The 27,359-nt window shown below is 38.9% G+C and overlaps 1 protein-coding gene across 1 annotated transcript in view; it reads right to left on the bottom strand.

Annotated features, from left to right (window-relative positions):
• Positions 1–305: 305 nt before the first annotated feature.
• The window catches only part of SH3GL2 (SH3 domain containing GRB2 like 2, endophilin A1), a 67,838-nt gene continuing 40,784 nt past the window's right edge, over positions 306–27,359 (bottom strand). The window contains exons 5-10 of the mRNA XM_036739596.1: positions 20,883–21,026; positions 20,187–20,320; positions 6,100–6,258; positions 4,486–4,589; positions 3,999–4,129; positions 306–1,862 (exon numbers count right to left, since the gene is read on the bottom strand). Coding sequence (XP_036595491.1) covers positions 1,663–1,862; positions 3,999–4,129; positions 4,486–4,589; positions 6,100–6,258; positions 20,187–20,320; positions 20,883–21,026 — 872 coding nt within the window. The 3' untranslated portion in view covers positions 306–1,662. The remainder of the gene's footprint in view (positions 1,863–3,998; positions 4,130–4,485; positions 4,590–6,099; positions 6,259–20,186; positions 20,321–20,882; positions 21,027–27,359) is intronic.

Below are 27,359 nucleotides of genomic sequence, written 5' to 3'. Positions count from 1 at the left end.
GATATCTGAGCAGCTATGGAATGCAATAACCCTGAATCCGGAAGACCTGAGTTCAAATCTAATCTCAGATACCTCCTAGCTGTGGACCCCTATGTAAAATCACTTAATTTCCTCAACTATGGGGATAATGATAGCACCTAGCTCACAGGCTGTTGTGAGGAACAAATGAGATTAATAATGTACTTAGTACAGGGCCAAGCACATAGTGGGTACTGTGCAAAAGCTTACTTCACTTCCCCTTCCTTCCCCAGCCCCACCCCAGGCATCCCACAACACAAACAGCAAAACAGAAAGAAAACAGCCAGTCTTCTGATTTGTCTGTCTGCATCGTTTATTGGAGACAGCAATGCTTTCTTTGATAGTTTATACATGAAGCAAGAGGAGCTGGTCTTTCATTTCACATGATCCAGGATGGACATGGCACATCCAAAGCGGCACATTAAATCTCTCAAAGGGGCTGTACAGTTTAGATAAATAGAACTCTGAGGAACTCAACTAAGAGGACTCTTACAACCATTACAAAAAGAATGCCAATAAAGCTACACACAGCACTGTACACACACAATGAGGCCAGAAGAGAAGGGGAGGAAGAGAGCTGACTGGAGCCACATACCTTGAACTGCTCAGCACACACAAAAAAAATCATTATTTAGTCCTCATTGAGGGCAGAATATGCACAACGGGTGTTCAAAGAATACAAGGGGACAGTGGAAAGAGAAAAAACAGAGTAGACTGATTTCTTGGTCTATGAATAGGAGATAAATAATTCCTGGTGCTTTTCTTATTTGTGTCTGTGCCAAAGTATCACAAGGAACACACAAGAATAAAATTGCATCTCCCCTTCCTGCCCTCCTTCCTCTTCCCTTCTGTGCCAGCTCTGTGCCCAGCTATCCTGTAGAAACATTATGATCTCATGCATTATTTCTGCAGAGCAAGCACATTGGATTTGGTAGCCTAAGTCCCCTTTTTGATTCCTTGCAGAATGTTTCTGCAAGGACATCTTTTCTCATCTGTGGGCATCTTTTCCTCAGAAATCAAATGGGGCTTTTCTTTTACAGAAAGAGAGAGGAAACTAGTGGTGTGTCAGTAGAGGGTATAAATGATTGCAAAAGACAGTCGGTTTTCAGAGAAGCCTTTGAATTTCCATTGTACCCTTCTCACTGACCACATCTCAAGACTATTCATTCTGATCAGAAGACTGTGCTGGTGAGGCAGTATCAGACAGCTTAGTGAGCTGGGGATTCTGGGGAGGGGGACACAGAGTGGCAAGAACACTTCTCTCTTGGTATGGAGAGCAGAGGCTTGAAAATGACCTCAAGGTGATAGACGTTATCTTCATGAGGCTGGACTGACTGCATTGAGCCACCTGGTCAATTCTCAGGGAGACATCTCCCTAAAGTGTGTAAACAGCTGCTGGCTGTGACCATGGACTGGTCTAGTTTGGCAAGCAGGAAGCACATGCCATTCACTGTGCAGGAAGATATCGTCCATCACCACGGCCAGAGCAGGGCAGCCAATGGGAACCAAAGATGCTCAGTGGGACTGGGTGACATTGACCACTGCGGCTTGTACTTGGGAGGTGCTTAAAGCAGCATTTCCAAAGCAGTGGCATTAAACTGAACTACCTGGGCCAAGAGTTGGTGAGCCAGCCAACAAGACATTCTAATGAGGCAGAGCAACCAGAATCTCCACATAATTGATAGGGAAGAAGCCTGACTGACCATGGAGCATCCCCTCATACCAGTTCTCATCAATCTGGTTGGTGAGGGTAATGACATCACCCTCCTTAAAACCTAGCTCGCCTTCATTTTCAGGTTCAAAGTCATACAGAGCTCGGCAGCAGGGCTGATCCATTGGGACACCTAAGAGACAGGAAACAGAGAAAAGCAAAGGGAAGAAACAAAACAGTTAGCACTGTGGCACCTGATGTCTACTCTTATAAATTAAGAGATTTCTGTACTTCCCATGTTAACTCCTATTCTGGTCCGTAGCTCTACCTCACAAAGGGGAAATGATACAGACCACACCCACAGCACAGCTATCATTTTTCATGCCTTCCCCCAGTTGGTAGATTTAGCCAATCCTAGGACTCAGAGTCTGGAAAGCTGTTGGTCAAGTTCTGTTCGCATTGTTCTTGAGGAGGCTGTGGTATAATGAAAAGAACACTGAATCTGATGTTGGAAGCCCTGGATTCAAATTCTGGGTCTGCAACTTGCTAGCTCTGCAATTTGTAGCTGATCCTTTCATCTCTCTGCAATAAAATTTCTTCTCATGCAAAATGGAGGGAGGTAGGAAACAATACTCAAACAACCTTCCTCAATAGGGGAATATTAGGGAGAGGGAAAGAAAATGCCTACCATGTGCCATGAATGGTGCTAAGTACATTATAAATATGATTGCATTTGAGGGCATAATGATCAATGAGACATGATGTATAAAGAACATAAACCTTAAGACATTGTAAATGTCAGTTTCAGTTATTATTGAGGATGGTCATTACTGAGTTTAACGTAGCAACTAGCAATATTTGGCTTCCTACAGTCTTTTCAAAGCAAAGGACTTGAGGGCTCAGGAGGTATGTGACCAAAGTAGAGGTCACAGCATGATCCATCTGGGGGACTTATTTTTACATAAAGACCTTCAAAACATTTTGTACAGTTGAGATAACGAGGCATCATGAAGAAGATCTAATGGCCCATACAAATTTTTGCTATCCAGAGTCCATTTCTCCCTTCTCCCACCTCACTCCCTCCTCCGGGGAATAAATGAGCTCATGCTCCTACAACCAGTTCCCCTAAGGCTAGAACTGCATGGATGTTTGGCGAAAGCCACCAAATGAATAACAACCCATCAAATGAAAATCTAAGTGCTTCATTTCTGGAAAGGGAGGGGTATAGATACAGACGCAACCTGCACTCTCACTGGTCCTGGGGGCCACCCAAAAGATTTTCTGCCCCATCATCTTGAGTCAATCAGAATACACACAGTACATAGGGCTCCAATTTCTTTTTAATATCTTCCAATTCTTTCCTCCTAGCCTCCAAAGAATATCTTTAGTCTATTTTTTCTTTATTTAGAAGAACAACAAACACTGGAGATTCAGGGAGAAGGTGGTGAGGTTTGCACACGTCCTTTAAAAACTAAATGCAAAACCACTGAAAATGAAGACTGTTTGCCAAATGTGTCACCCATAGATTTTTTTTTACCATCTGTGGGGAAAAGAGGAAAATTTAAAGAAAGCTTTTATGAGAATATATCCATTTCCCCAACAGAAGGGAAAGTTTATTTTTTATTGTACCAACCTCAGTCCCACTGCACAATGAACTGTTGAAAACCTGGCAGGTGTCATGACTCAAAATGTATTAGTATGCAAGACAGCCATGCTAGTGTCGTTCAACGAATTTGACTCAACATGTTCCTGGGAGTGGGCTGGACTATGTGGTAGGCAGCGGGGTGTAGGAGCATATGACAAAGAAAGGGGAAAATAGAATCAAAGAGTGAAACTCAATCTTCCAGTGCTGATACAATATGTCAAGGGAAGTGATTTACTACCCAGGAGAAAAAGGATGCTCAAAATCCAAGCGTGCTGGGAGAGTAGATTACAAGATTAGTATGTGTGTAGGTATTGATGAAAAAGAACAGGAAGGAAAATGTGAAGATTAGTGACTTGTAAAGACAGGAGCTAGAAAGAAGGAGAAAAAAGAGAAAGGAGGAAAGGGGGAGGAGGAAGAGAAAAGGAGAGAGGCGAAGGGAATAATAGAGAGGGAAAGAGTGGATAAAGAAAAATGGAGGGAGGGAGAGAAGGTACAGGGACAGAGAGCAAGGGATCTTTTTTCAAATAATTACAACCAGGCAAAGAATAAATTAAGAAGAGGAAAAATAAATTACTGTGACTTGAATGAAATCCAAGAGGATTAATCTCAGGATTACTTCAAAGGATTCTAATGGAAAATTTTCCACATGTGTTTCAACAAAATCTATACCCTGTTCCACCTGACCTGTTGGTTTAGGAGTGCTAGTATGGGACAGGCCTCCATTATGTTGAGTATTGTCTCCAGATGAAAACTCCAGGCTCATGCGAGGTTTAGGCTGATACTCTCTTCTAGGCTGAGATGAAGCTTCTCTTATCCTGTATAAGAGACCAACAAATCAATCAATCAATAAATAAAAAATGAGATTAAAAATGAGAACGAAAGCAAAAGAAAACCAATATCAACATTAACAAGCCAGAATCAAAAATCTGTACAACTATTCTTATGACTTGGGCATATCTATTATATTTATTCTCAAAGTATGAACCAAAAGGTTGGGGCCATGGGAACACTCCTCTAGGATTCTCTAATAGAAATGCTTGACAAAGGTGACTCATGGTAACTGTTAAGGGATTAAATGAGCATTACAGTCTATTTCAATGAAGAGTTAAAGTTTACCATCAGGAAAGGTGGGCAATTTATTCTTAACATTTTGATCAGAAGGGTGCAATACCTTTCCTCAAGCCTGACAGTAACTTGCTGCAGAATCTGGGAAGCCTGCTTGTGGTACTCCAGCTGGGCTTGTACCAGAGCAGAGAGCTGGCTCACCTGTTCAATCTGCACATCAACAGAAAAAAGCGAATCTTAGAGCAATGCTATCAAGTCACTTTTTACAGATCACTCCTTCAAACATATTTAATACTATGCAATGGGCACCATGCCAGGAGCCAGAGATACAAAAAAAACCCAGTCTGTGACCTCAAGGGACTTTCATTCCCTCAAGGGACTTTTCATGTGGAAATGAGAGAGAGAGAGAGAGAGAGAGAGAGAGAGAGGGAGAGGGAGAGAGAAACACAAAATATATATTAAGTAAATACAAAATTAAAATTATTTGTGAGGCTGCTAGTCACTAGTCACTGTAGGTTTAAGAGAAGAGGTGGTATTTGAATCTATGAATAAATTAATTCACACTATTAAAGTTGCAGATGTCACATGGTCACAAGTTAGTCAACTTTATTAGTGTCTGGGTAGTCTGATTAAGACAGCAATGAATGCAAACACTATATCTAATAATGAAAATGAAGAATAGGGTCCACCACTTTTGGCCTTGCTCTAAATAAGTCTGTTATTTAGATACAAAAAGCTCAGAGCTAACCAGGAAATTTTGGAGTGGTGTTTGGCACAACATACTAGACTCTTGGTGCTAAGGTAGGTACCAAATTCAAAGGAAAAATCCTAAATAGCAGGGACTCATTTCTTTCCCTTCCACAGGAATAAACATTTCTATATGTCCCACCTCAAAGTGATATGGTGTTAAGAATAATTCTTATACCACTGATTGCTCAGGGATGACTTATTAAATGGCGAATAACTGAACTGATCTCTCACTAATACATACACCTTCTCTAATGGTACATCTTGAAACCCATCTACACCTTTTCAAGATGTGTGAATCTTGTGCATGTTCTCTGAGAAATTATGTATAGAGATTTAACCAAAGGTGGGAAGCTCTCCTTTATGTCTTGTATCTATCCATTAATTTTCCCTTGCTCTTACTAAATGACTGACTCACTTAAAAGACTCCATTTTCTCACTGTACATTTTCTGGATGCTATCTTTCATACTGTTTCTTACACAACATGATTGCTAATATGCTAAAGTGTGTGATGGTGTGAGGGAAAGAGTATTTTACTTGTAGAGAGGACAGAATTGGGCTCAAGTCTTGGCTCTGATATTTGCTACCTACGTGACCTTGATAAAGTCACTTACCTTTTTGAGTATCATATCTTCTTTTAATAACAATAATACTTTGTTGCAGGAAAACCATTTTGTACATTTTAACATGTTAGATAAATGTGAGTGGCAGCTCTTAAAATGTACTTCAATGAAAATAGCAGAAAGAACACTTTTCCTTACTTTTCTTTGCAGTTGTTAACATTTTAAAATATATCCCTTTCTAGCTTATCCTCATCAACCATATTCTTCAATGACACCAAACAGCTACCTAAGCCCCTGTTCAAGAGAGAGTAATTTGGATGTCAAGAGTATTAATGTGTTAATGTGTTTAAATAAGCATGTAATCATATGATTCAAATGTCAAGCCCAAATAAAACAGTAATCTGCTCACATCCATTTCCAGGAGGTTGAACATGCTTGACTCAGCAATTTCTTTAGACTCATCAAATTTCTCTAGAGCTTGGCGAAGCTCCTCATCTGGAATCTTGCCTTGCCTTTTCTTCTTGTAATCAAAGTCTAGGCGTCGACCCTCCAACTTCTTTAGATGATGCTGAAAAATTGAAGTACAGAAAAGATTGAGGGAAAGCTTTTGAAGGGAAAGCCACTAAGACAGAGTAGAAGGATAAAGGAAAGGATATGTCGAAGACCTGGATGCTAATCTTAATTCATCATGTTATCTATGAAGCTTGGGGTTAATCACTTAACTTCTCCAAACTTTGGTCTGCTCCTTTATAAAAGGGGGATAACATCTTCTCTGTCTACTTCACTAGGTTACTGAAAGTCTAAAGGGAGATCACAGTTGGAAAGCCCTTTAAAAAGTGTAATTAGCATTTTGCCCAATTGTATGCCCATAAATTTGACCACTTTAGAGATATGGATGAATATCTACAAAAACAGGGTAACAGAAAAAGAAGTAAAATTTCTAAATAACCCCCATCTCAGAAAAAGAAATTGAGCATGCCATCAATGAACTCCCTAGGAAAAAATCTCCAGGGCCAGATGGTTTTACTTGTGAATTCTATCAAACATTTAAAGAACAACTAATTCCAATACTTTGTAGACTATTTGGGAAAATAGGTGAAGAAGGAGTCCTACCAAATTCTTTTTATGACACAAATATGGTACTAATACCCAAACCAGGTAGAGTCAAAACAGAGAAAGAAAATTATAGACCAATTTCCCCAATGAATATTGATGTAAAAATTCTAAATAAAATATTACCAAAAAGATTGCAGCAACTAATCACAAGAATAATACACTATGACCAGGTAGGATTTATTCCAGGAATGCAGGGGTAGTTCAATATTAGGAAAACTATTAGCATAATTGACCATATCAACAACAAAACTAGAAGAAACCATATGATCATCTCAACAGACGCAGAAAAAGCTTTTGACAAAATACAACACCCATTCCTATTAAAAACACTAGAAAGCATAGGAATAAATGGAACCTTCCTTAAAATTATAAATAGCATCTACCTAAAACCATCAACAAGCATTATTTGTAATGGGGATAAGCTAGATGCATTCCCAAAAAGATCAGGGGTGAAACAAGGATGTCCATTATCACCCCTACTATTCAATTTGGTACTAGAAATGTTAGCTGTAGCAATAAGAAAAGAAAAAGAAATTGAAGGAATTAGAATAGGAAAAGAAGAAACTAAATTATCACTTTTTGCAGATGATATGATGATTTATTTAGAGAATCTTAGAGAATCAAGTAAAAAACTACTTGAAATAATAAACAACTTTAGCAAAGTTACAGGATATAAAATGAACCCACATAAATCCTCAGCATTCCTATACATTACTGACAAAGCCCAACAGCAAGAGATAGAAAGAGAAATTCCATTCAAAGTTACTGCAGACACTATAAAATATTTGGGAGTCTATTTGCCAAGACAAACCCAGGGCCTATATAAACATAACTATGAAACACTTTTCATGTGAATAAAGTCAGATCTGAATAAATGGAAAAATATCAGTTGCTCATGGTTAGGCTGAGCTAATATAATAAAAATGTCAATTTTACCTAAATTAATCTATCTATTCAGTGCCATACCAATCGAACTACCAAAAAATTATTTTACGGAGCTGGACAAAATTATAACAAAATTCATCTGGAAAAACAAGAGGTCTAGAATATCTAGGGTATTAATGAAAAGACATGCTAGAGAAGGTGGCCTAGCCATACCAGATATTAAACTGTACTACAGAGCAGCAGTCATCAAAACTACCTGGTACTGGCTAAGAAACAGAGGTGTGGATCAGTGGAATAGGATAGGAATACAAGATGAAGAAGTCAACAACTACAGCAATCTACTCTTTGATAAACCCAAAGAGGCCAGCTTCTGGGCTAAGAATTCACTATTTCACAAAAACTGTTGGGAAAATTGGAAAATGGTAGGACAGAAACTGGGCATACCAATATCTTGCACCATATACCAAAATAAAGTCAAAATGGGTTCATGATTTGGAGTAAAGGCTGATACTATAAGTAATTTGGGAGAGCAAGGAATAGTTTACTTATCAGATTTATGGAAAAGAAAAGAATTCATGACCCAACAAGAGACAGAGAGCACTACAAAGTGCAAAATAGATAATTTTGATTATGTTAAATTGAAATGTTTTTGTACAAAAAAAGCCAATGCAACAAAAATTAGGAGGGAAGCAGAAAATTGGGAGAAAATCTTTACAACTAGTATCTCTGATAAAGGCCTCATTTCTAAAATATACAGGGAACTGAGCCAAATATATAGGAATACAAGCCATTCCCCAATTGAGAAATGGTCAAAGGATATGAACAGGCAGTTTTCGGAGGGAGAAATTAAAGATATCTATAGGCATATGAAAAAATGCTCTAAATCACTACTTATTAGAGAAATGCAAATCAAAACAACTCTTAGATACCACATCTCTCCTGTCAGATTGGCTAAAATAACAAAACAGGAAAATGATAAATGCTGGAGAGGATGTGGGAAAATTGGAACATTGTTGCATTGCTGGTGGAGTTGTGAGATGATCCAGCCATTTTGGAGAGTAATTTGGAACTATGCCCAAAGGGCCACAGGAATGTTCATACCCTTTGACCCAGCAATACCAGTCTTAGGGTTGTATCCCAAAGAAATCACACAAGCGGGAAAAGGACCCATATGTACAAGGATATTTATAGCGGCTCTTTTTTGTGGTAGCCAAGAACTGGAAATCAAAGGGATGCCCATCAATTGGGGAATGGCTGAACAAGCTGTGGTATATGAAGGTAATAGAATACTATTGTGCCATAAGAAATGGGGATGATATGGACTTCATAACAACCTGGAAAAACCTACACGACATAATGCTGAGTGAGTGGAGCAGAGCCAGGAGAACACTGTACACAACCACAGATATATGGATTCCGTGAGGACCAACCCTGACAGACTTCACTCTTCTCAGCAACACAAGGTGCAGGCACAACTCCAAAGGACTCACGATGGAGAATGCTATCTACATCCAGAGAAAGAACTATGAAGTTTGAATGCAGATTGAGGCACACTTCATGCTCGCCTTTTTCTCTTCTCTTTTGTTTTTTTTTTTGTTGTTGTTGTTTTGGTTCTGTTTCTTCTTTCTCATGACTCATACCATTGGTCATAATTCTTCTCTGCAACTTGACTAGTGTATAAATTAATTCAATGCAAAGTTATTCGTGGTAGTTATATGAGATTCCATGCCATCTTGGGGAGGGAGGGGAGAAAATTTGGAACTCAAAATTATGTAGAACCGTCTGTTGTAAACTAAAAATAAAAAAAAATAAAAAAGTGTAATTAGCTATATAAAAGAGAGGCTAGGGATAAGGATTTGACTAGGGGATTCACTAGTATATGGAATTCTCAGGTAAGGAAATTCTCTCTACCAATGTAGGTTAGTCAGCACATTCTCTGTAACCAATTTTAGAGAGTTGCCTAGAAAACTGAGCCATTAGACTTGCCTGGGGTTGAATAATATGTTTAAGAAAGTCCAACTTAATTCATGGGGTCCTGCTGGCTCCAAGGCTGCCTCTCTAGACTACTACTGCTTACCTCAAGGAAGTGTTTTGAGGAAAACACTTTGCAAATTTCAAATGTTCCAATAGTGTAAGTACCTGTGATTTCATCAGCATGATTATTACCTTTACCTTTACCATTCAGACCATAACCTCTCCAATTCTTTAGTTAATAAGTTTCTATAGCTAAAAACAAAACAAAACAAATGAACCCAAAAAACCCCACCATTACTCGGTATCCAACCCTTAGGTGAGGAGAATCTGTACACTTAGCTAGATGGGAACTTAAACAACAGATGTATTGGTCCTGTACTCTATCGATCCCAAATGATACCAACATTGTAGATCTGAGAAAGTCTCACATCAATCTTTGAGCACAGCCTTGAGAAGACAAGGTCAGCTACATTCCACAATGAGGCACTGGAAGAGAACTTCAGTGGAATGTGAATCTGAATGAACCATGTAAATGTGAACTCTCATCATGTTTTAAAATTTTATTTATTTGTATTTGGTTTTCAACATTCACTTTTATACGATTTTGAGTTCTAAATTTTCTCCCCTTCCCTCCACTCCTTCCTTCCCAAGACAGCATGCAACCTGATATAGGCTATACATATACAATCATATTAAACATATTTCCACATTAGTCATGTTGTAAAGAAGATTTAGAACCAAAGAGAAAACCATGAAAAAGAAGAAATAACAACAAAAAGAGAAAATAGTAAGCTTCGGTCTTCATTCAGAGTCCATGGTTATTTCTCTGGATGTGGAAAGCATTTTTCATCATGAGTCTTTTGGAATTGTCTTAGATCCCTGCACTGCTAAGCAGACATAAGTCTATCAAAGTTGGTGACCACACAATGTTGCCGTTACAGTGTACAATGTTCTCCTGGTTCTGCTCACTTCACCGAGCATTAGTTCATGTAAGTCTTTCCAGGTTTTTCTGAAGTTCACCTGCTCATCATTTCTCATGGAACAACAGTATTGTATTATATTCATATACCATAACTTGTTCAGCCGTTCCACAATTGATGAGCATCCCCTCAATTTCCAATTCTTGGTCACCACCAAAAGAGCTGTTATAAGTTTTTTTGTACATATTGGTTCTTTTCCCATTTTTATGATTTCTTTGGGATACAGACCTAGAAGTGGTATTGCTGGGTCAAAGGGTATGCACAGTTTTATAGCCCTTTGGGCATAGTTCCAAATTGCTCTCCAGAATGGCTGGATCAGTTCACAACTTCACCAAGAATGCATCAGTGTTCCAATTTTCTCCAACATTTATCATTTTCCTGTTTTGTCATATTATCCAACCTGATAAGTGTGATGTGGTACCTCAGAGTTGTTTTGATTTGCATTTCTCTGATCAATAGTGATTTAGAGCATTTGTAAATATGACTATAGATAGCTTTGATTTCTTCATCTGAAAACTGCCTATTCATATCCTTTGACAATTTATCAATTGGGGAATGACCTGTATTCTTATAAATTTGATTCAGCTCTCTACACTGTTGAGAAATGAGGCCTTTATCAGAGGTACTGGTTACAAAAATTGTTTCCCAGTTTTCTGCTTCCTTTCTAGTCTTGGTTGTATTGGCTTTGTGCAAAAACTTTTAATTTAAAATAAATAAAATTATTCATTTTTCATTTCATAACATTCTCTATCTCTTGTTTAGTCATAAATTCTTTTGCTTATCCATAGACCTGACAGGTAAACTACTCCTTGCTTTCCTCATTTGCTTATAGTCTCACCCTTTATGTCTAAATCATGTACTCATTTTTACCTTATCTTAGCACACTGTGTAAGATGTTGGTCTATGCCTAGTTTCTGCCCTACTATTTTCCAGTTTTCCCAGCAGTTTTTGTTAAATAGTGAGTTCTTATCCCAGAAGCTGGGGTCTTTGGGTTTATCAAACAGTAGATTACTATAGTCATTGACTATTGTGTCTTTTGTACCTAACCTATTCCACTGAACCACCACTCTTTTTCTTAGCCAGCACCAAGTAGTTTTGTTGACTGCTGCTTTATAGTACAGTTTTAGATCTGGTATGGCAAGGCCACCATCCCTTGCATTTCTTTTCATCATTTCCCTTGATATTCTGGACCTTTTGGTGAACTCTCATTATTATTATTCATTATTATTATCATATAAAGATACAGGGAAAAGACACTTTTCCAGTTACCTTTGCTTTATGCGCATGCTTTATACAGCTAAGTAGCACAGCAAAGTGAGTACTGAGTCAAGAAGACCCAAGTTCAAATCTAGCCTCAGACAATAGCTATGTGACCTTGAGCAAGTCACTGCACCTCACCCTGCCTCAGTTTCCTTATAGTGATAATGATAGTATCTATCTCATATTTTATTATTTTTTAGTTTTCAACATTGATTTCCACAAGATTTTGAGTTACAAAGTTTCTCCCCATTTCTACCCTCCCCCCACTCCAAGATGACATATATTCTGATTGTTTCATTCCCCAGTCCGCCCTCCCTTCGGTCACCCCACTACCCCGCCCCATCCCTTTTCAACTTACTTTCTTATAGGGCAGGATAGATTTCTATGCCCCATTCCCTATATATCTTATTTCTCAGTTGCATGGAAAAACAACTTTTTTTTGAGAATCTGCTTTTAAAACTTTGAGTTCCCAATTCTCTCCCCTCTTCCCTTCCCACCCACCCTCCCTAAGAAGGCAAGTAATTCAACATAGGCCACACATGTATCATTATGCAAAACACTTCCGCAATAATCATGTTGTGAAAGACTAACTATATTTCCCTCTATCCTATCCTGTCCCCTTTATTCAATTTTCCCCCTTGACCTTGTCCCTTTTCAAAAGTGTTTGCTTTTGATTACCTCTTCCCCCTATCTGCCCTCCCTTCTATCATCCCCCCTTTTTTAATCCCCTCCCCTTTACTTTCCTGTGGGGTAAGACACCCAATTGAGTGTGTATGTTATTTCCTCCTCAAGTCAAATCAGATGAGAGCAAGATTCACTCATTCCCCCTCACCTGCCCCCTCTTCCCTTCCGACAGAACTGCTTTTTCTTGCCACTTTTATGTGAGATAATTTCCCCCATTCTATTTCTCCCTTTCTCTCTCTTTCAATAAATTCCTCTCTCACCCTTTAATTTTATTTTATTGTTTTACATATCATCCCTTCATATTCAACTCATCCTGTGCCCTCTGTCTATCTATCTGTCTATTTATATATATGTGTGTATGTATATATATATATGTATGTATATATGTATGTGTGTATATATATATGTATGTATATATATATATGTATGTATGTATATATGTATATTCCCTTCAAGTACCCTAATACTGAGAAAGGTCTCATGAATTGTACACATCATCTTTCCATGTAGGAATGTACACAAAACAGTTCAACCTTAGTAAGTCCCTTATGACATCTCTTTCCTGTTTACCTTTTCATGCTTCTCTTGACTCCTGTATTTGAATGTCAAATTTTCTATTCAGCTCTGGTCTTTTCATTGAGAAAGTTTGAAAGTCCTCTATTTTACTGAAAATCCATATTTTGCCTTTTAGCATTATACTCAGTTTTGCTGGGTAGGTGAGTATTGTTTTTTTTTCCCCCAAAATTTGATATTTTATTTTTTTAATATTATTTGTTTTATTTATTTAATATTTTAGTTTTCAGCACTGATTTCCACAAGATTTTGAATTACAAATTTTCTCCCCATTTCTACCCTCCCCCCCCACTCCAAGATGGTATATATCTGATTGCCCCATTACCCAGTGTGATTCTTGGTTTAATCCTAGCTTCATTGACCTCTGGAATATCATATTCCAAGCCCTTTGATCCCTTAATGTAGAAGCTGCTAGATCTTGTGTTATCCTGATTGTGTTTCCACAATACTCAAATTGTTTCTTTCTGGCTGCTTGCAGAATTTTCTCCTTGATCTGAGAACTCTGGAATTTGGCAACAATATTCCTAGGAGTTTTCTTTTTGGGATCTTTTTCAAGAGGTGATTGGTGGATTCTCTCAATTTCTATTTTACCCTCTGATTCCAGAATATCAGGCCAGTTTTCCTTGATAATTTCTTGAAAGATGATGTCTAGGCTCTTTTTTTAATCATGGCTTTCAGGTAGTCCAATAATTTTTAAATTCTCTCTTCTGGATCTATTTTGCAGGTCAGTGGTTTTTCCAATGAGATATTTCACATTGTCTTCCATTTTTTTCATTCCTTTGGTAATGTTTTATAATATCTTGATTTCTCATAAAGTCACTAGCTTCCACTTGCTCCAATCTAATTTTTAAGGTGGTATTTTCTTCAGTGGTCTTTTGGACCTCCTTTTCCATTTGGGTAACTCTGCTTTTCAAGGCATTCTTCTCCTCATTGGTTTTTGGAGCTCTTTTGCCCCATTTGGGTTAGTCTATTTTTTAAGGTGTTATTTTCTTCAGTATTTTTTGGGCCTCCTTTAGCAAGTTGCTGACTTGTTTCTCATGGTTTTCTTGCATCACTCTCATTTCTCTTCCCAATTTTTCCTCTACTTGTCTAACTTGCTTTTCCAAATCCTTTTTGAGGTCTTCCATGGCTTGAGACCAATTCATATTTTTCTTGGAGGCTTTTGATGTAGGCTCTTTGACTTTGTTGATTTCTTCTGGCTGGATCTTCTGGCTGGATCTTTTGATTTTCTTTGTCACCAAAAAAAGATTCTAAAGTCTGAGTCCTTTGGCGCTGCCAGGTCATGTTCCCAGCCAACTACTTGACCCTTGAATGTTTTGTCAGGGTATGACTGCTTGTAGAGTAGAGAGTACTTTGTCCCAAGCTTTAGGGGCTGCTCTGCTGTTTTCAGAGCTACTTCTACTCCACCTTCACCACAAGCTCTGCCATAGGAGCACTCCCCCCCCCCCCGAAGAACCACCAACCAGGACTGTGACCCAGATCTAAGCAGGGAAAAGAAGAGAAGCTGCCTCTGTGCCAGCAAAGCACTCCTTGCACTCCCGCTCTGATCCACCACTTGATTCCTCCCACCGTGTGAGCCAGGGACTTGGGAAGCAGGTGACGCTGGAGCTCTGGAAGCAGCCATGGGAGCTTCCTGCTGCTGCCACCACCACCGCCATGCCACCTCTACCACTCCCAGTGCTGGGACCAGACTGCTCTCACCCAGATCCAGCAGTTTTTCCACTAACCTGCTCCATGGTCTTTGGTGTTTGTGGTTTGAGAAGTCTGGCAACTGCCACAGCTCAATGATTCATGGCCCTCAGCCCTGCTCCACATGACTCTCGGTCTGGTTGGGCCTGGCATGGCCCACGCAGGGCTCTGCTCCACTCCCAGCACCGTGTGATATACCCTTCCCAGCGACCATCCAGGCTGTCCTGAGCTGGAGACCTGCTTCCCTCTGCTATTTCGTGAGTTCTGCAGCTCTAGAATTTGTTCAGAGCCATTTTTTTACAGGTGTTTGCAGGGATTTGGGGGAGAGCTTAAGCAAGTCCCTGCTTTCCAGCCACCATCTTGGCTCTGCCTCGACTGTATCTATCTCACAGGGTTGTTGTGTGGACCAAATGAGACATCTATAAAGGCTTTAACACAGTGCTTGGAACAAAGTAGGTACTTAGTAAATGCTTATTCTCTGCCTTCCATTAACTTTCAAAAGAAGATAGAAGCTTAAATATTAATGCCACTGGAGGAGCTATAATTTCCAATGGCTAACTAAAAGAAAATCCCATCGAGGAATGGGATTTAAGAATGAGAGGACACAAGTGAGAACCCCCCCCCCCAATTCAGTCTCACTTTTCTAAATAGTCTCCAGTTCTAGTCTAATTGAAGAGTGTCAACTTCCTGATCGACTGAAGAATGAAACAACAAAATGGGCTATTGGAATGAACTAAAAGATTCTCAATCCCTCCCTGCTTTGGGACAATCATTTTCCCCCCTAACTAGACCTGTGACACCATCAGTATAAGCTGCCAGTTAAGAACTCTCACTACCTGACTAAATGGGTACCTTTTCTGCAACTAATAATCTTAGAGAATTGCTTAGTACACCAAGAGGTGAAGTGACTACCCACCCAGAATACGTCACAGGTAGGATTTGAAACCAGCTCTTCTTAGCTCCAAGGCTCGGTCTCTACCCATTGTGTCATCATGCCTCTTCCTTTAGAGGCTTTATCTGCACAAATAATTCATTATTTAGTAGGTAATACTCCAGTAATGAGCCCATCTGCCCTCAGCTAGGCTGAACCAGTATGAAAGTCACAGTCTGTTGCCAGGCCAATATTTTGAGCTTTTTCATCTTGACAGGATCTTGTATAGCTTCTGCTCCATTGACTTAGCTTCTGAGAACTCAAGGTCACGCATACACTGCATGGTACCAAAACAGGAATTTTTCTGAACTACTTATTGCTACAAATTTATTTTCCTAATCTTGTTTTGCCTAGATTAATACTAAAGCTTCCTATCATTTTCTGATCATAGACACACACAAATTATGAGCCCAGAAGAAACTAGTCTAGGATTAAAAGTGTCCATAGATCATCCACAGGGGGAAAAAATTCTTATTCCAGTAGTCAAGAGTTGACTTGATTTGTAATTTACCCAGTAAATTATCTTCACTGGAAGGTTGGCCACCAAATAAGAAATGATAGTTTTGGCCTCAGCAACTCATGAAGATATATCTACTAAGCTATGAAATAGCTGTGATCTGCATTAATGGAGAGTGGAGACACAAAGAAGAAATCATAGTTTTTTAGAAGGGCTCAATTAATTGAGAAATATGTGCTCTAAAGTTATTTGGGAAAGGTCTACTGCTAACAGAGAGACAGGGAAGTAAACTACAATGAAAAATTTACATTTTTGTTTACTTTCAAATTTAGCTATATCACTAAATGCAAATCAGAAGGAGATGGTGGTATGAAAAGAATGAATGAAACTGAAATCAGAGGACCTGGGTTCAAATCCTGACTTTTTTACTTATAACCTGTGTAACCTTAGACAAGTCACTTCTCCTTTTCTGTAACCTTAGACAACCCACAAAGCTAGTATGAGTTAGAGGTACAACGTGTACCCTGGTGCTCCTGGCTCCAAGCTCGACCCTCTGCCCACTATGCCATGAGGCCTCTCAGTTCTTCTTTTGAGTGTCTTTAATTTCATTCCACTCCTTCTGAGTTGGTGAAAAGCATTGCTATCCCTTCTATTCATTTTCCCTTTGCTCCCATCCATGAAGAATAAACAGGAAGGGGGTAGAAAAGCAACAGGACATAGGAGAGGAGATGAAAAAGGAAAGAGGGTATGATACCCACCCCAAACAAAATGTTCTCAGGAAGAATATTTGCATTCCCATAGAAACTTGAATTCCTTATTTCTCAAATTCTCCCTGTGGGTTACCTATAGGATTCTAAGCCAAACACAGTTCCTGCTGTGGCACAGAAAGATGATGGCATCTCTGAATTTTAGAGTTAAAAGGGTCTTTGAAGAGCATCTAACCAAATCCCTCATTTTATAGAAAAGGAGGAGGCTGAGATCCACTAAAGTGAAGTGACTCACCTGAGGAAATGCAATTCATAAAGGAGAGAGACAAGAAAGGCAGCATGATATGGCGGTAAGGACATTTGATTTTGAGTCAGAAGATGTAGGTGTGACCTTGGGTGAATCACTTCTCTACTCTGTACACCAGGTTTTCCATCTTTCAAATGAGAGGTTTGGACTAAATAATTCCTAAAATCCCTTCCTATTCTGTATTCTTTCACTTGAACCAAAACCCTTTGATTTATAATTCTGGGTTCTTTCCACTCCGCAACACATCTTCCTTCGAACAAGTTTACAGACCTAGAGTCTCATCTGAGCATACTGGAGTCCTTAGGAGATATCTTTTTGGTGGGGCATTTCTAGGAATCATGACTCATTCATTAACTCAGCTTAATGAGTTCCTACCATGCGATCTGCAGGGATCCAGGAGCTACTTCAATGTCATAACTTTGTTTACATGGAAAACATGGGCCTGAGTGGGAGAAATGGAAATTGCCTTTATAAATGATGCCCTTCTCAAGGGTTGCCTGAAATGTATGCCGCAATTGTTCTGTGTGGCTTTCAAAACATGACACTTGAGTATTTTTCCCCAGTCCTGACAGCTGTTATGAAAATGTGAAAACACACAAGCATTCAGTATTAATATAACTGCTCATTTAAGCAAACTACTAAATTGTCATCAGTAGTACAGCTGGCATTTCATAGGGTGCAATCAACACAGAGAATTATAGGTTAATTAATATATTTGTGCTTCTCTGAAAAAGAATAATAATCCTTCTGAAAAAGGAAACGTTCCCCAAAAGAACAATAAAAACAACCACAAAAATAGAAATTGAACACAGCATAATGATGATGACTAAGTCTTGCCTCAAAGAAAAGATATGAGAAGGCATCTTCTTTCCTTCTTTGCAAAGGTGAGGAACCATGGGCATAGAGCATATAGGGTTGGACTTAGTAGTTAATGTGTTGGTTAGCTGTACTAAACTAGTTTTTTCCCTCTTTCTTTTTTATTCTTTGCTATAAAAGGTTGGTTTTCTGGGTGGGAGGGAAGGAAGGGAGATATTGGGAAATATATCAACAAACTTCTTAAAATAAAATAACAGGATATTATTGCTTTGGGTTGTCATCTTTGCCATGCCAGGAGAAATAACAGAGACAATACTTCACAAATCTTTAATTTGGTCAGCATGAGAATTATCTCCACAAATACAGACAATGACACCTTACTGACTTGGTAGAAGGTCTTTAAGAGTTGTCCTAGACCAAAATTTCATCACCCGGTGCTCACACTGGGGATAAGACTCTCCAATACGAGCTAGTCAGAGGAAAGTCATATCATCATGGAGCTCGATACTAAAAGCCTTTTATAGCTTCATATGTTCTGGTAGACTTTATGGTGCCTGAGCATCTCCTTCAAGAACCCCAGGGTCACTTCTATCCCAACATGAGGTATCAGAGAGGGAGTTTAATGGATTAATAATAAGAACTGCTGACATGTATAATGCAACTCAATAGAGTTCATAAAGTACTTTCCTCACAACAACCGTGTTAAGCAGATTGTTCAAATTCTATCTACTGTTCTACATTACAGAAAAAGGAAGGGAAGCTCAGAGAGATTAAGTGACTTCCCCACACAGAATGCTACACTACTCAAATACCCAGAAGTAACCATGTAGGCAATATTATCTATCACCAGCATTATTATTCTCTCCTCTGATAATGCTACCACCTGGGGCAGGCCCTTATCACCTACACTATTGCAATGACCTACTGGTCATTCTCCCTACCTCAAACTTCTCCTCCCTCCAGTTCATCCTCCATTCAACTGTAAAATTAATCTTCCTGTTATCCACCCCCATCCAACCATTCCTTCCAGTACACATTCAATAAACTCTAAACTCTAATGACTCCTTTTTGCCTACAAGATTAAATATAAAATCTTCTGCTAGGCTTTTACAGCCCTCTATCACCTAGAACCTTCCTACATCTTACTCCTCTCCTTGCTGTTCCTTAAACAGGAAACTCCAATTCAGAACTCTGGCTATTTTTACTGGCTGTCCCCCATCACTTCCTCCTCACCTCTACCTCCTAGCTTCCCAGGTTTCCTTCAAATCTCAGCTAAAGTCCTACTACCTGCAAGAAGCCCTTCCCAATCTACCTTAATGCTAATGCCTTCACTCTGTTGATTATCTCCAATTTATGCTATAATATGTATGTGTGTATACACGTACACGCACACCTATTTGCTTGTACATAGTTGCTTGCATCTTATCTCCTGGTCCCCACACACTTTCCCATTCAATGACTGTGAGCTTTTTGAGAGCAGGGGCTGTCTTTTGGTTTTCTAGATATCTACAGAGCTTAGCACAGTACCTGGCACAAATAAATGCTTGTTTACTTACTGACTGTTATAAATGTAGACTAAGGTAAAATGTATAGTGTACTAGTTTTGAAGTCAAGAAAAATCTGGGTTCAAATATCACTTCTGACACTTAATAGCTGTGTGACCAGGAAAAAAAGGCTTAACTTCTTTTTACCCCAATTTCCTCATGTATAAAATGGTTCTGATGATACCTGCAATTCTGTTGTTTAGTCATTTCAGTCGTGTCTGACTCTTTGTGATGCCATTTGGGGTTTTGTTGGCAAAGACACTGGAGTGGCTTTGCATTTCCTCCTCAAGCTCATTTTGTAGGTGAGAAAACTGAAACAAGTAGTCAAAGTGACTTGCCCAGAGTCATCCAGCTAGTAAAAGTCTGAGGTCAGATTAGAACTCACAGAGGAATCTTCCTGACTGCCGGCCCACTGTATCCCATAGTTGCGGTAAGAGAAAATATATGTAAAGTTTCTTCGCATAAATATCAGTGTTGTTATTATTTTTGCTGTTATCATCAATCATAATGATCATTATCATATGTGGCTTAGACTGAAACTCTTTATTTCCCCATGTATAATGTGGTAGATACCTGTATTTCCCTTAGGTCCTTATCATGGAGGTTCTGGAGAGGATCGATGAAATTTTGTTTTACTTCCATGTCCAAAGAATCTTTCACCTCTGAAAGTTCCCTCATGGCCTCCCCAACATCACCAAGGGCTGGGCCTGGAACAGGAAAATATTTTACTTTTACCTTAAAATACAAATTTGAAGAGTAGACAGCTCTGTACCAGGGACTACAACAACCTCAGCTGCTGTTCCAGTGGAAATGCAGACTTTATAACCCTTGTTCAAAAGGAAACTTGAGAAGAGAAGCCCTTTAGAGTCAAGGAAATTATCAGCTAAGAGAAATGAGCTACAGCACATGATCAAAGAAACTGAATTTTCTGCTATATTCTTCCCCTAAAATGATAAAAAAAGATTTTTCTCAAATTATAATAACTCTTTGAGCTCTTCATGTGAAATCCCAAAGCGTTTGAAACTTTACTAAAGTCCATTTTCATGGTTAAACCCTGCTCAGGGAAAGAGACAAAAAATAACAAAAAAAACCCCAAAAAAACCCCAAAGCAAATATTCTGAAAAACAGTTTTATCCAAATGAAAATAAATTCCTAGTGACAAGGCATGCACTTCTGATACCTATTTTTAAAATCAACTTTTTTTATCACCATGTGTACTAAAAGCTCCATATAAGTAAGATAACTAAGAAGCCAAAAACCAACAGTTACCAAAGTTGCATTCATCTCCAAGTTCTCTTCCAAACTTCAGCATGGCTTCTGCAAGCAGGGCCTCAGCCTGGGGATAACCCGGTCCTTTCTCCTGACCTCGGATCTTGGACATTGTGTTAATCATGCTGAGTTTAGCTCTAGAAGCTGTTAGGAGAAAGATAATAAATGCTAAGTAGCTGGTAGGCCTACCCTATCTACAGTCATTCCGTGACTGTATGAAAATAAATTAGGTGACATACTGTTACAGGGGGCAGTTTGTTCTAAAAGAACAACATTGTAAATTTTAAAAATGCAGGGCATAGTGCCCAAATTTGAAATATCAAAATAAGAAAGGAGAAGAGAAAAGTTGGGAGATGAAAGAGAAAGAAAAAAGGAAAAGAAGTGAGAAAAGGGAAGAGGGGAATAAGGAGTTGAGAAAAGGAAGAGTACAATATAGTATAAATAACAGGAAACAGACTTTCTCAACTGTAAAGTGATCATATTTGTACTAGGTAAGTGATTTGCAGACTTTTAAAGTATCAAGACCCCTTCTTTAAAAAAAAAATTTTTTCATTATCAAGCACTTATTTTTTCCTTCCTAAACTGTGGCAAGTAAATACAATGAAGGTAAACTGAAGCATAGACTCCTAGCAAATACGGTTTATTTACAGTAATGCATACCTTATTGTAAAATTTGGGTTTATTCATGGTATTAAAAGATAAAATATGTTGATAGTATACAATACTACACATATACTTTATGCATTTCTGAGTTTCTAAACTTTGTTTTGTCTGCTGGCCTTGGTGTGTCATCTATGGGTCCTGCAAAACTCCCCCCAAATTCCCATTTAATTTCTTTTTTTTTAATTTTTTTTTTTTAGTTTACAACACACGGTTCTACATAATTTTGAGTTCCAGATTTTCTCCTCTCCCTTCTCCCTCCCTCCCCAAGACGGCATGGAATCTCATATAACTACCACGTATAACTTCACATTAAATATTTCTTATAGCACAATAGTATTCCATTACCTTTATACACCACAACTTGTTCATATATATATACATAAGATGATATAATCCTACATAAAGATGCATATACTTTGCTCTTATTGATTAATAAGGTTTGTGGGGGTTTTTCCCCCTGTTTACCTTTTTATGTCTCTCTTGAGTTTTGTATTTGGAGATCAAATTTTCCATTGAGTTCTGGCCTTTTCATCAGGAAGGTCTGGAATTCCCTTATTTCGTTGAATGTCCATCTCCTTCCCTGAAAAATTATGCTTAGTTTTGCTGGGTAGTTGATCCTTGGTTGTAGTCCCAGCTCCTTTGCCCTTTTAGAATATTATATTCCAATTTCTCCTGTCTTTTAATGTAGAAGCTAAGAGATCCTGCGTGATCCCGACTGTAGTTCCACGATATTTCAATTGTTTCTTTTTGGCAGCTTGCAGTATTTTCTCCTTGACTTTGTAATTCTGAAATTTGACTATAATATTTCTTGGTGTTTTCAGTTTGGGATCTCTTTCAGGGGGTGATCGATGAATTCTTTCAACGACTATTTTGCCCTCTGGTTCTAGGACCTCTGGGCAGTTATCTTTGATAACTTCTTCGAAGATACTGTCAAGGCTCTTTTTGTCATTGTGGACTTCCGGTAGACCAATAACTCTTAAATTGTCTCTCCTGGATCTATTTTCCAGGTCAGTTGTTTTCCCAATCAGATATTTCACATTTTTTTCTATTTTTTCATTCTTTACATTTTGTTTTACTACTTCTTGATGCCTCATAGAGTCATTAGCTTCCACTTGCTCAACTCTAATTTTTAATGAGTTACTGTCTTCATTCTGCTTTTGAGTCTCCTTTTCCAATTGGTTGATTTTACCTCTCAGGGTGTCATTTTCTCTATTTAGATTCTGAATCTCCGTAGCCATTTTGCCAATCTTATTCTTTAGGGACTTGATTTCATCAGTGGTTTTTTTTTCCATTTTTTCCATTTTTTCTTTTACCTCCTTAATTTGGTTTTTAAAATCCTCCTTTAGCTCTTCCAGTAATGCTTTTTGGGCTTGAGACCAGTTCACACTACCTTTTGAGGTATCAGATGTGGCTATAGTGTCATTTCTATTCTCCTCCAAATTGGCATTTTGATCATGCCTGTCTCCATAAAAAGAATCAATGGTCCTCAGTTTTTTTGTGTTCTTCATGTTGGTTAGCCTTTTCCTGGCTTTACAATAAATTTCTGCTTTTGGGGATCAGGGCTCTCTGTCCCAGCTTTTTTATTCTGGGGATTGTGAGTCTAGTTGTTGACTTTGTGAATTATAGCCTTCAGTTTCCTGAGGTGTGGGGGAGGGGTCTGGCTGCCTGAGGTCTCTTGCCCTAGGGTTGCTCTCCAGCAATGGTCTCAGCTCTTTGTTGTTTGAGCTGGTGTCTGGCACTTCCCCTGGGGGAGCAAGATTATGTCTGGGCTCCTGGTGTTGACCCCTCCTGGCTCTGCCCCTCTGGGACTCAGGAACTCCCACCATTCGGCCACTGGAGCCCCACTTCTGTCTCCTCTATTCTAGCATTTTTTTTTCCCAAGGAATTCTCCGGGTGGGGAGGGGAGGGATTATAGCCATTTACCTGGCCATTATGTTCCCCGGAGGTTCAAGAATCCGTGTTTCATACCTTTGGGCTGCAAGCATCAGGAGTTGAGGTCTCACGGCTGGTGGCTATTGCACTGCCTCTAGTCGCTTCCGCAGACTGCCGTCCTGGGAGGCCTGGGGATCTCCACCAGTTTCGGGCACCAGCCTTTCTCCCAACCTGTCTCCCACGTGGGTTTCCCGGCCAGCCGCTTCCGCTTTGGTGCTGTCTGGAGCAGCTCCACACGCTGAGTGCTCTCCAAGCCTACAGATTTGTTCTTTCAGCCTTTCAAACTCTCCTGGCTTGGAAATTTGCCCCACTCAGACTGCTCGAGGTTTCTAACTCTCTCAAATCTGCTCAAATTCACTATTTATAGGAATCTGACAGAACTTGTCAGAGAGCTCCTGTAAGACACTGTTTTCATGCAGCCATCTTCCACCAATCAATATTTTAACGCAATTTACTACTATCTTTTTCCACTTACTCTTTTATCCGTTTTCCCACTTATAAAATGAGAGGATTACACTAGATCACCTTTCAAGGTCCCCTATAGTCCTAATAACTTGGAGTCAGGAAAACCTGAGTTGGAATCCTCAAACATTAACTAGTTGCTTGACTCTGGGTGAGTTACTTAACCTCTCTTTGACTCAGTTTCCTCATCTATAAAAAGGGGGATAATAATGGCATCTATCTCCAGGGCTGTTTTGAGGAGCAAATCAATATGTGCAAAGTGCTTTGCAAACTAAAGCACTATATAGAATGCTGTTATTGTTATTATTTACAATAAACCTATGAATTCATATGAAAAATAAAAGAATTAAGACATTTTCTTTGTGAAAGTCCTTACAGTCCATCTAAGTACCCTTAATCTATTTTTTTTTTTGCTGCTTTTGAATATGTTGGCTTTGGGGGATTTAGGGCAAAAGAAATTTAACCAAGCAATAGGACATAATACCCAGGATCATCAAACAGGAATGATCTCAAAAAAGCCATTAAATCTCACTGCATATTGCTGCCAATAAACTTCTAGTACATCACACAGAATATGCACATGTCTATTTAAAGGAACAAAGTCTAGCTTCTAAGGCTTCAGGATAGCACATCTTACATACAGTCTGTGAGAATAATAACATCATTTAAGTCTACCTTCAGAGTCTTTTCTATGCATAAAACCAAATCTGAGCTTCAGCTTCTTAGCCAACAATGACATGGAAATAGAGGGTGGGGTAGGGTGGGAGAAAGAGATTTAAGAGAGTTCAGAAAAACAGAATGTGAGCAAAACCAAAAAAGGAACGGACAGTCCTATAATGAGGAAACAAAGATTGTGGCAAGGACAAAGATAAATAGTCCAGTAAAAAATCAGAATAAATATACCACACATGGATTTGGGATGAATAAAATGCCCCCTAATCTCTTCTCTGTAATTTCTCATGAGAAGTCTAAAGGCTGAATCACACTGTAAAACTTGGTTGTGTGTTCATGCCCTTACTGGATGGTTGTCCACCACTCAAACAATCAACAAGCACTGATTAAGGGCCAGACACTATGCTGAGAGCTAAGAAATACAAGCAAACAAGAGTCCTTTCCTAAAGGATTTTACATTCTTTTTTCGCATTTTCACTGTTGATCTTTTCTTTAAAAAAACAGTTCTTATCAATTTATTACATCGTTATAATTTCCCTCAAGATCCCTGCCTCAAACTGAGAGCCATCCCGTGTAACAAATAATATTTTTTTAAAGATGAAAAAGGGGGAAAAATCAATGTAACTAGTCAATACATCAAAAAAAAAGACTGAAAATACGTGCAATGTACCACAGTCATGGACCTCCTACCTCTGCAAAGCGTGTCAGGGGGAGGGAAGGAGGACAAGGGTGGGGAGGCGCGAATCTTACATTTTAATGAGGGAAGATACCACACAAAGATCTGAAATCCTATCTACTTAGTAGGGGAAGTGACTTGGAAGCCTGGATCCTGACAAGATGAGGCAAAAGTTTGTCTATTAGAGCCAAGGAATCTAAGAGTCTAGGTTACTGGTAGGAAAGAAGTGGAGGTGACATTCTAAGTAGAGAAGGTACCACAGACAACCCTATTTACTCTTTCCTTAAATGAATATCCAATTGATCCTGAACCCAGGGCTTAGATACAATGAAAAACTTCAGCTTGTTTCTTTCCCTCCTCTGATCCCAAATGTTAGAGAACCAGTATCTCTTCTGCCTCACCCCACCCCCACTAGACAGCAATAGTATTACTGTAATCTTCTAGGAACTGCTGCTCCAATTTCACAAAGTGACAAAACCATAATGTTGAATGTTGTGCAGCTAGAAAATACTTGATTATTCTGTCCCATTTATAATAAGAATGTAATTTATAAATGAAACCATCTATAAGGGAAGGAGGGTGTCTATGCCGCTATCGTCATATCCAATTCCTCTTATGGTATAAAAGTATTTTCAACTAACATCTTTGAGGTGATTGGTATTAAAATTCATAAGCCCTTTTTTAATCTACTCTAAATGAGGAGTCTTAGAACTTCTGCTTATAAAATCTTTCTAGTGTTTGAATGATTAGACCACTATACATTTGTCTAAGGTCTATTATGTTTAGCTGAATGGTTTTAAAATATTGGGGGAAATTGTTGAACCTCATGGAAGGATAGATAATAAAATGGGAGAAAAATAGATGTGGGACCAACAGAATCAAAGAGGAAGAACCAAGCTGGGCTTGAAGAACACATACAGTGTCTCCATCCCTTCACAACTGATCACTAGGGGCAGGAGGCAAAACAGATGAAGGAGCTAAGAACCCAAGCAGACTAAGGCTTAATATGACTCCTCCTCAACATGGAAACAGTAATACAAAGAATAAGACAGAGGTACTAAAAAAAATCAATGAAAGAATAAATTAAAATAGCCTGTAGTCTAGGGTTAAGCCTATGAAAAGAGCTTGGGGCAGGCTATGGGTAAAAAGATAAGTAAGAAATAAGGGCGTTAAAAGTAAATGTTTAGAGGTCTCTCAAATCTTACAAAGCTAAAAAGGTTTTGATCACAGTCCTGCCAAGCAATAGCTCTCTGTGTCTAGGGACCAGTGACCTAAGACCCCAAAGGTTCATCACCAGAGTGGCCAAAGGGTGATGAATTTTTCAGGCTTCAATAATTCTGAAAGACCATCTACTAGGACATGTAGGGGTCCTACTAGTCTTCTTAGGTAGAGAGTATAGCTACATTGATAAAATCACAGACCTATTGAGTACAGAAATATTAGCAGGAAAAAGTCCTTGGTGGAAATAGTTCTGGACTGGGAGTCAGAACCCTGGGTTCTAGTTCTGCTTCAATTCAACATTTATTTATTATGTGCCAACCACTATGTGAGGTTCATGGAATATAATGACAAAAACAAAACAATCTCTGCTCTCAGGGAGTTTATTTTTGGGTGAGGGAGAGGATGCTGGAGAAGAAAGAACAATACATATACATAAAAGTCAACACAAAATGTACAGTGTTCCAAAAATCTTAGTGCATTTTAAAGTTAGTAATAGCTATTAAGTGATTATTAAGCTACTGATAGTTTAAAGGACAGCTAGGTGGTACAGTGGATAGAGTGCTGGACATAAAGTCAGGAAGACAGCATCTTTGCAAGTTCAAATCTGGCCACAGACATTTACTAGCTGCATGACGCTGGGCAAACCACTTAACCAGCTTGCTTCAGTTTCCTCATCTGTAAAATGAGCTGGAGAAGGAAATGACAAACCACTCCAGCATCTTTGCCATGAAAACCCCTGAAGCGGTCATGAAGAGTTGGACACAACTGAAAAATGACTGAACTGAAAAATAGTTTAAAACTGCACTGGGACTTTTGGGACATTGTATGTGGATGTGTGTGTATCTGTGTAT

Source organism: Trichosurus vulpecula, chromosome 9 (genome assembly GCF_011100635.1).
Source record: "Trichosurus vulpecula isolate mTriVul1 chromosome 9, mTriVul1.pri, whole genome shotgun sequence".
Taxonomy (NCBI): domain Eukaryota; kingdom Metazoa; phylum Chordata; class Mammalia; order Diprotodontia; family Phalangeridae; genus Trichosurus; species Trichosurus vulpecula.
This window is presented reverse-complemented; position numbering and strand designations above follow the sequence as displayed.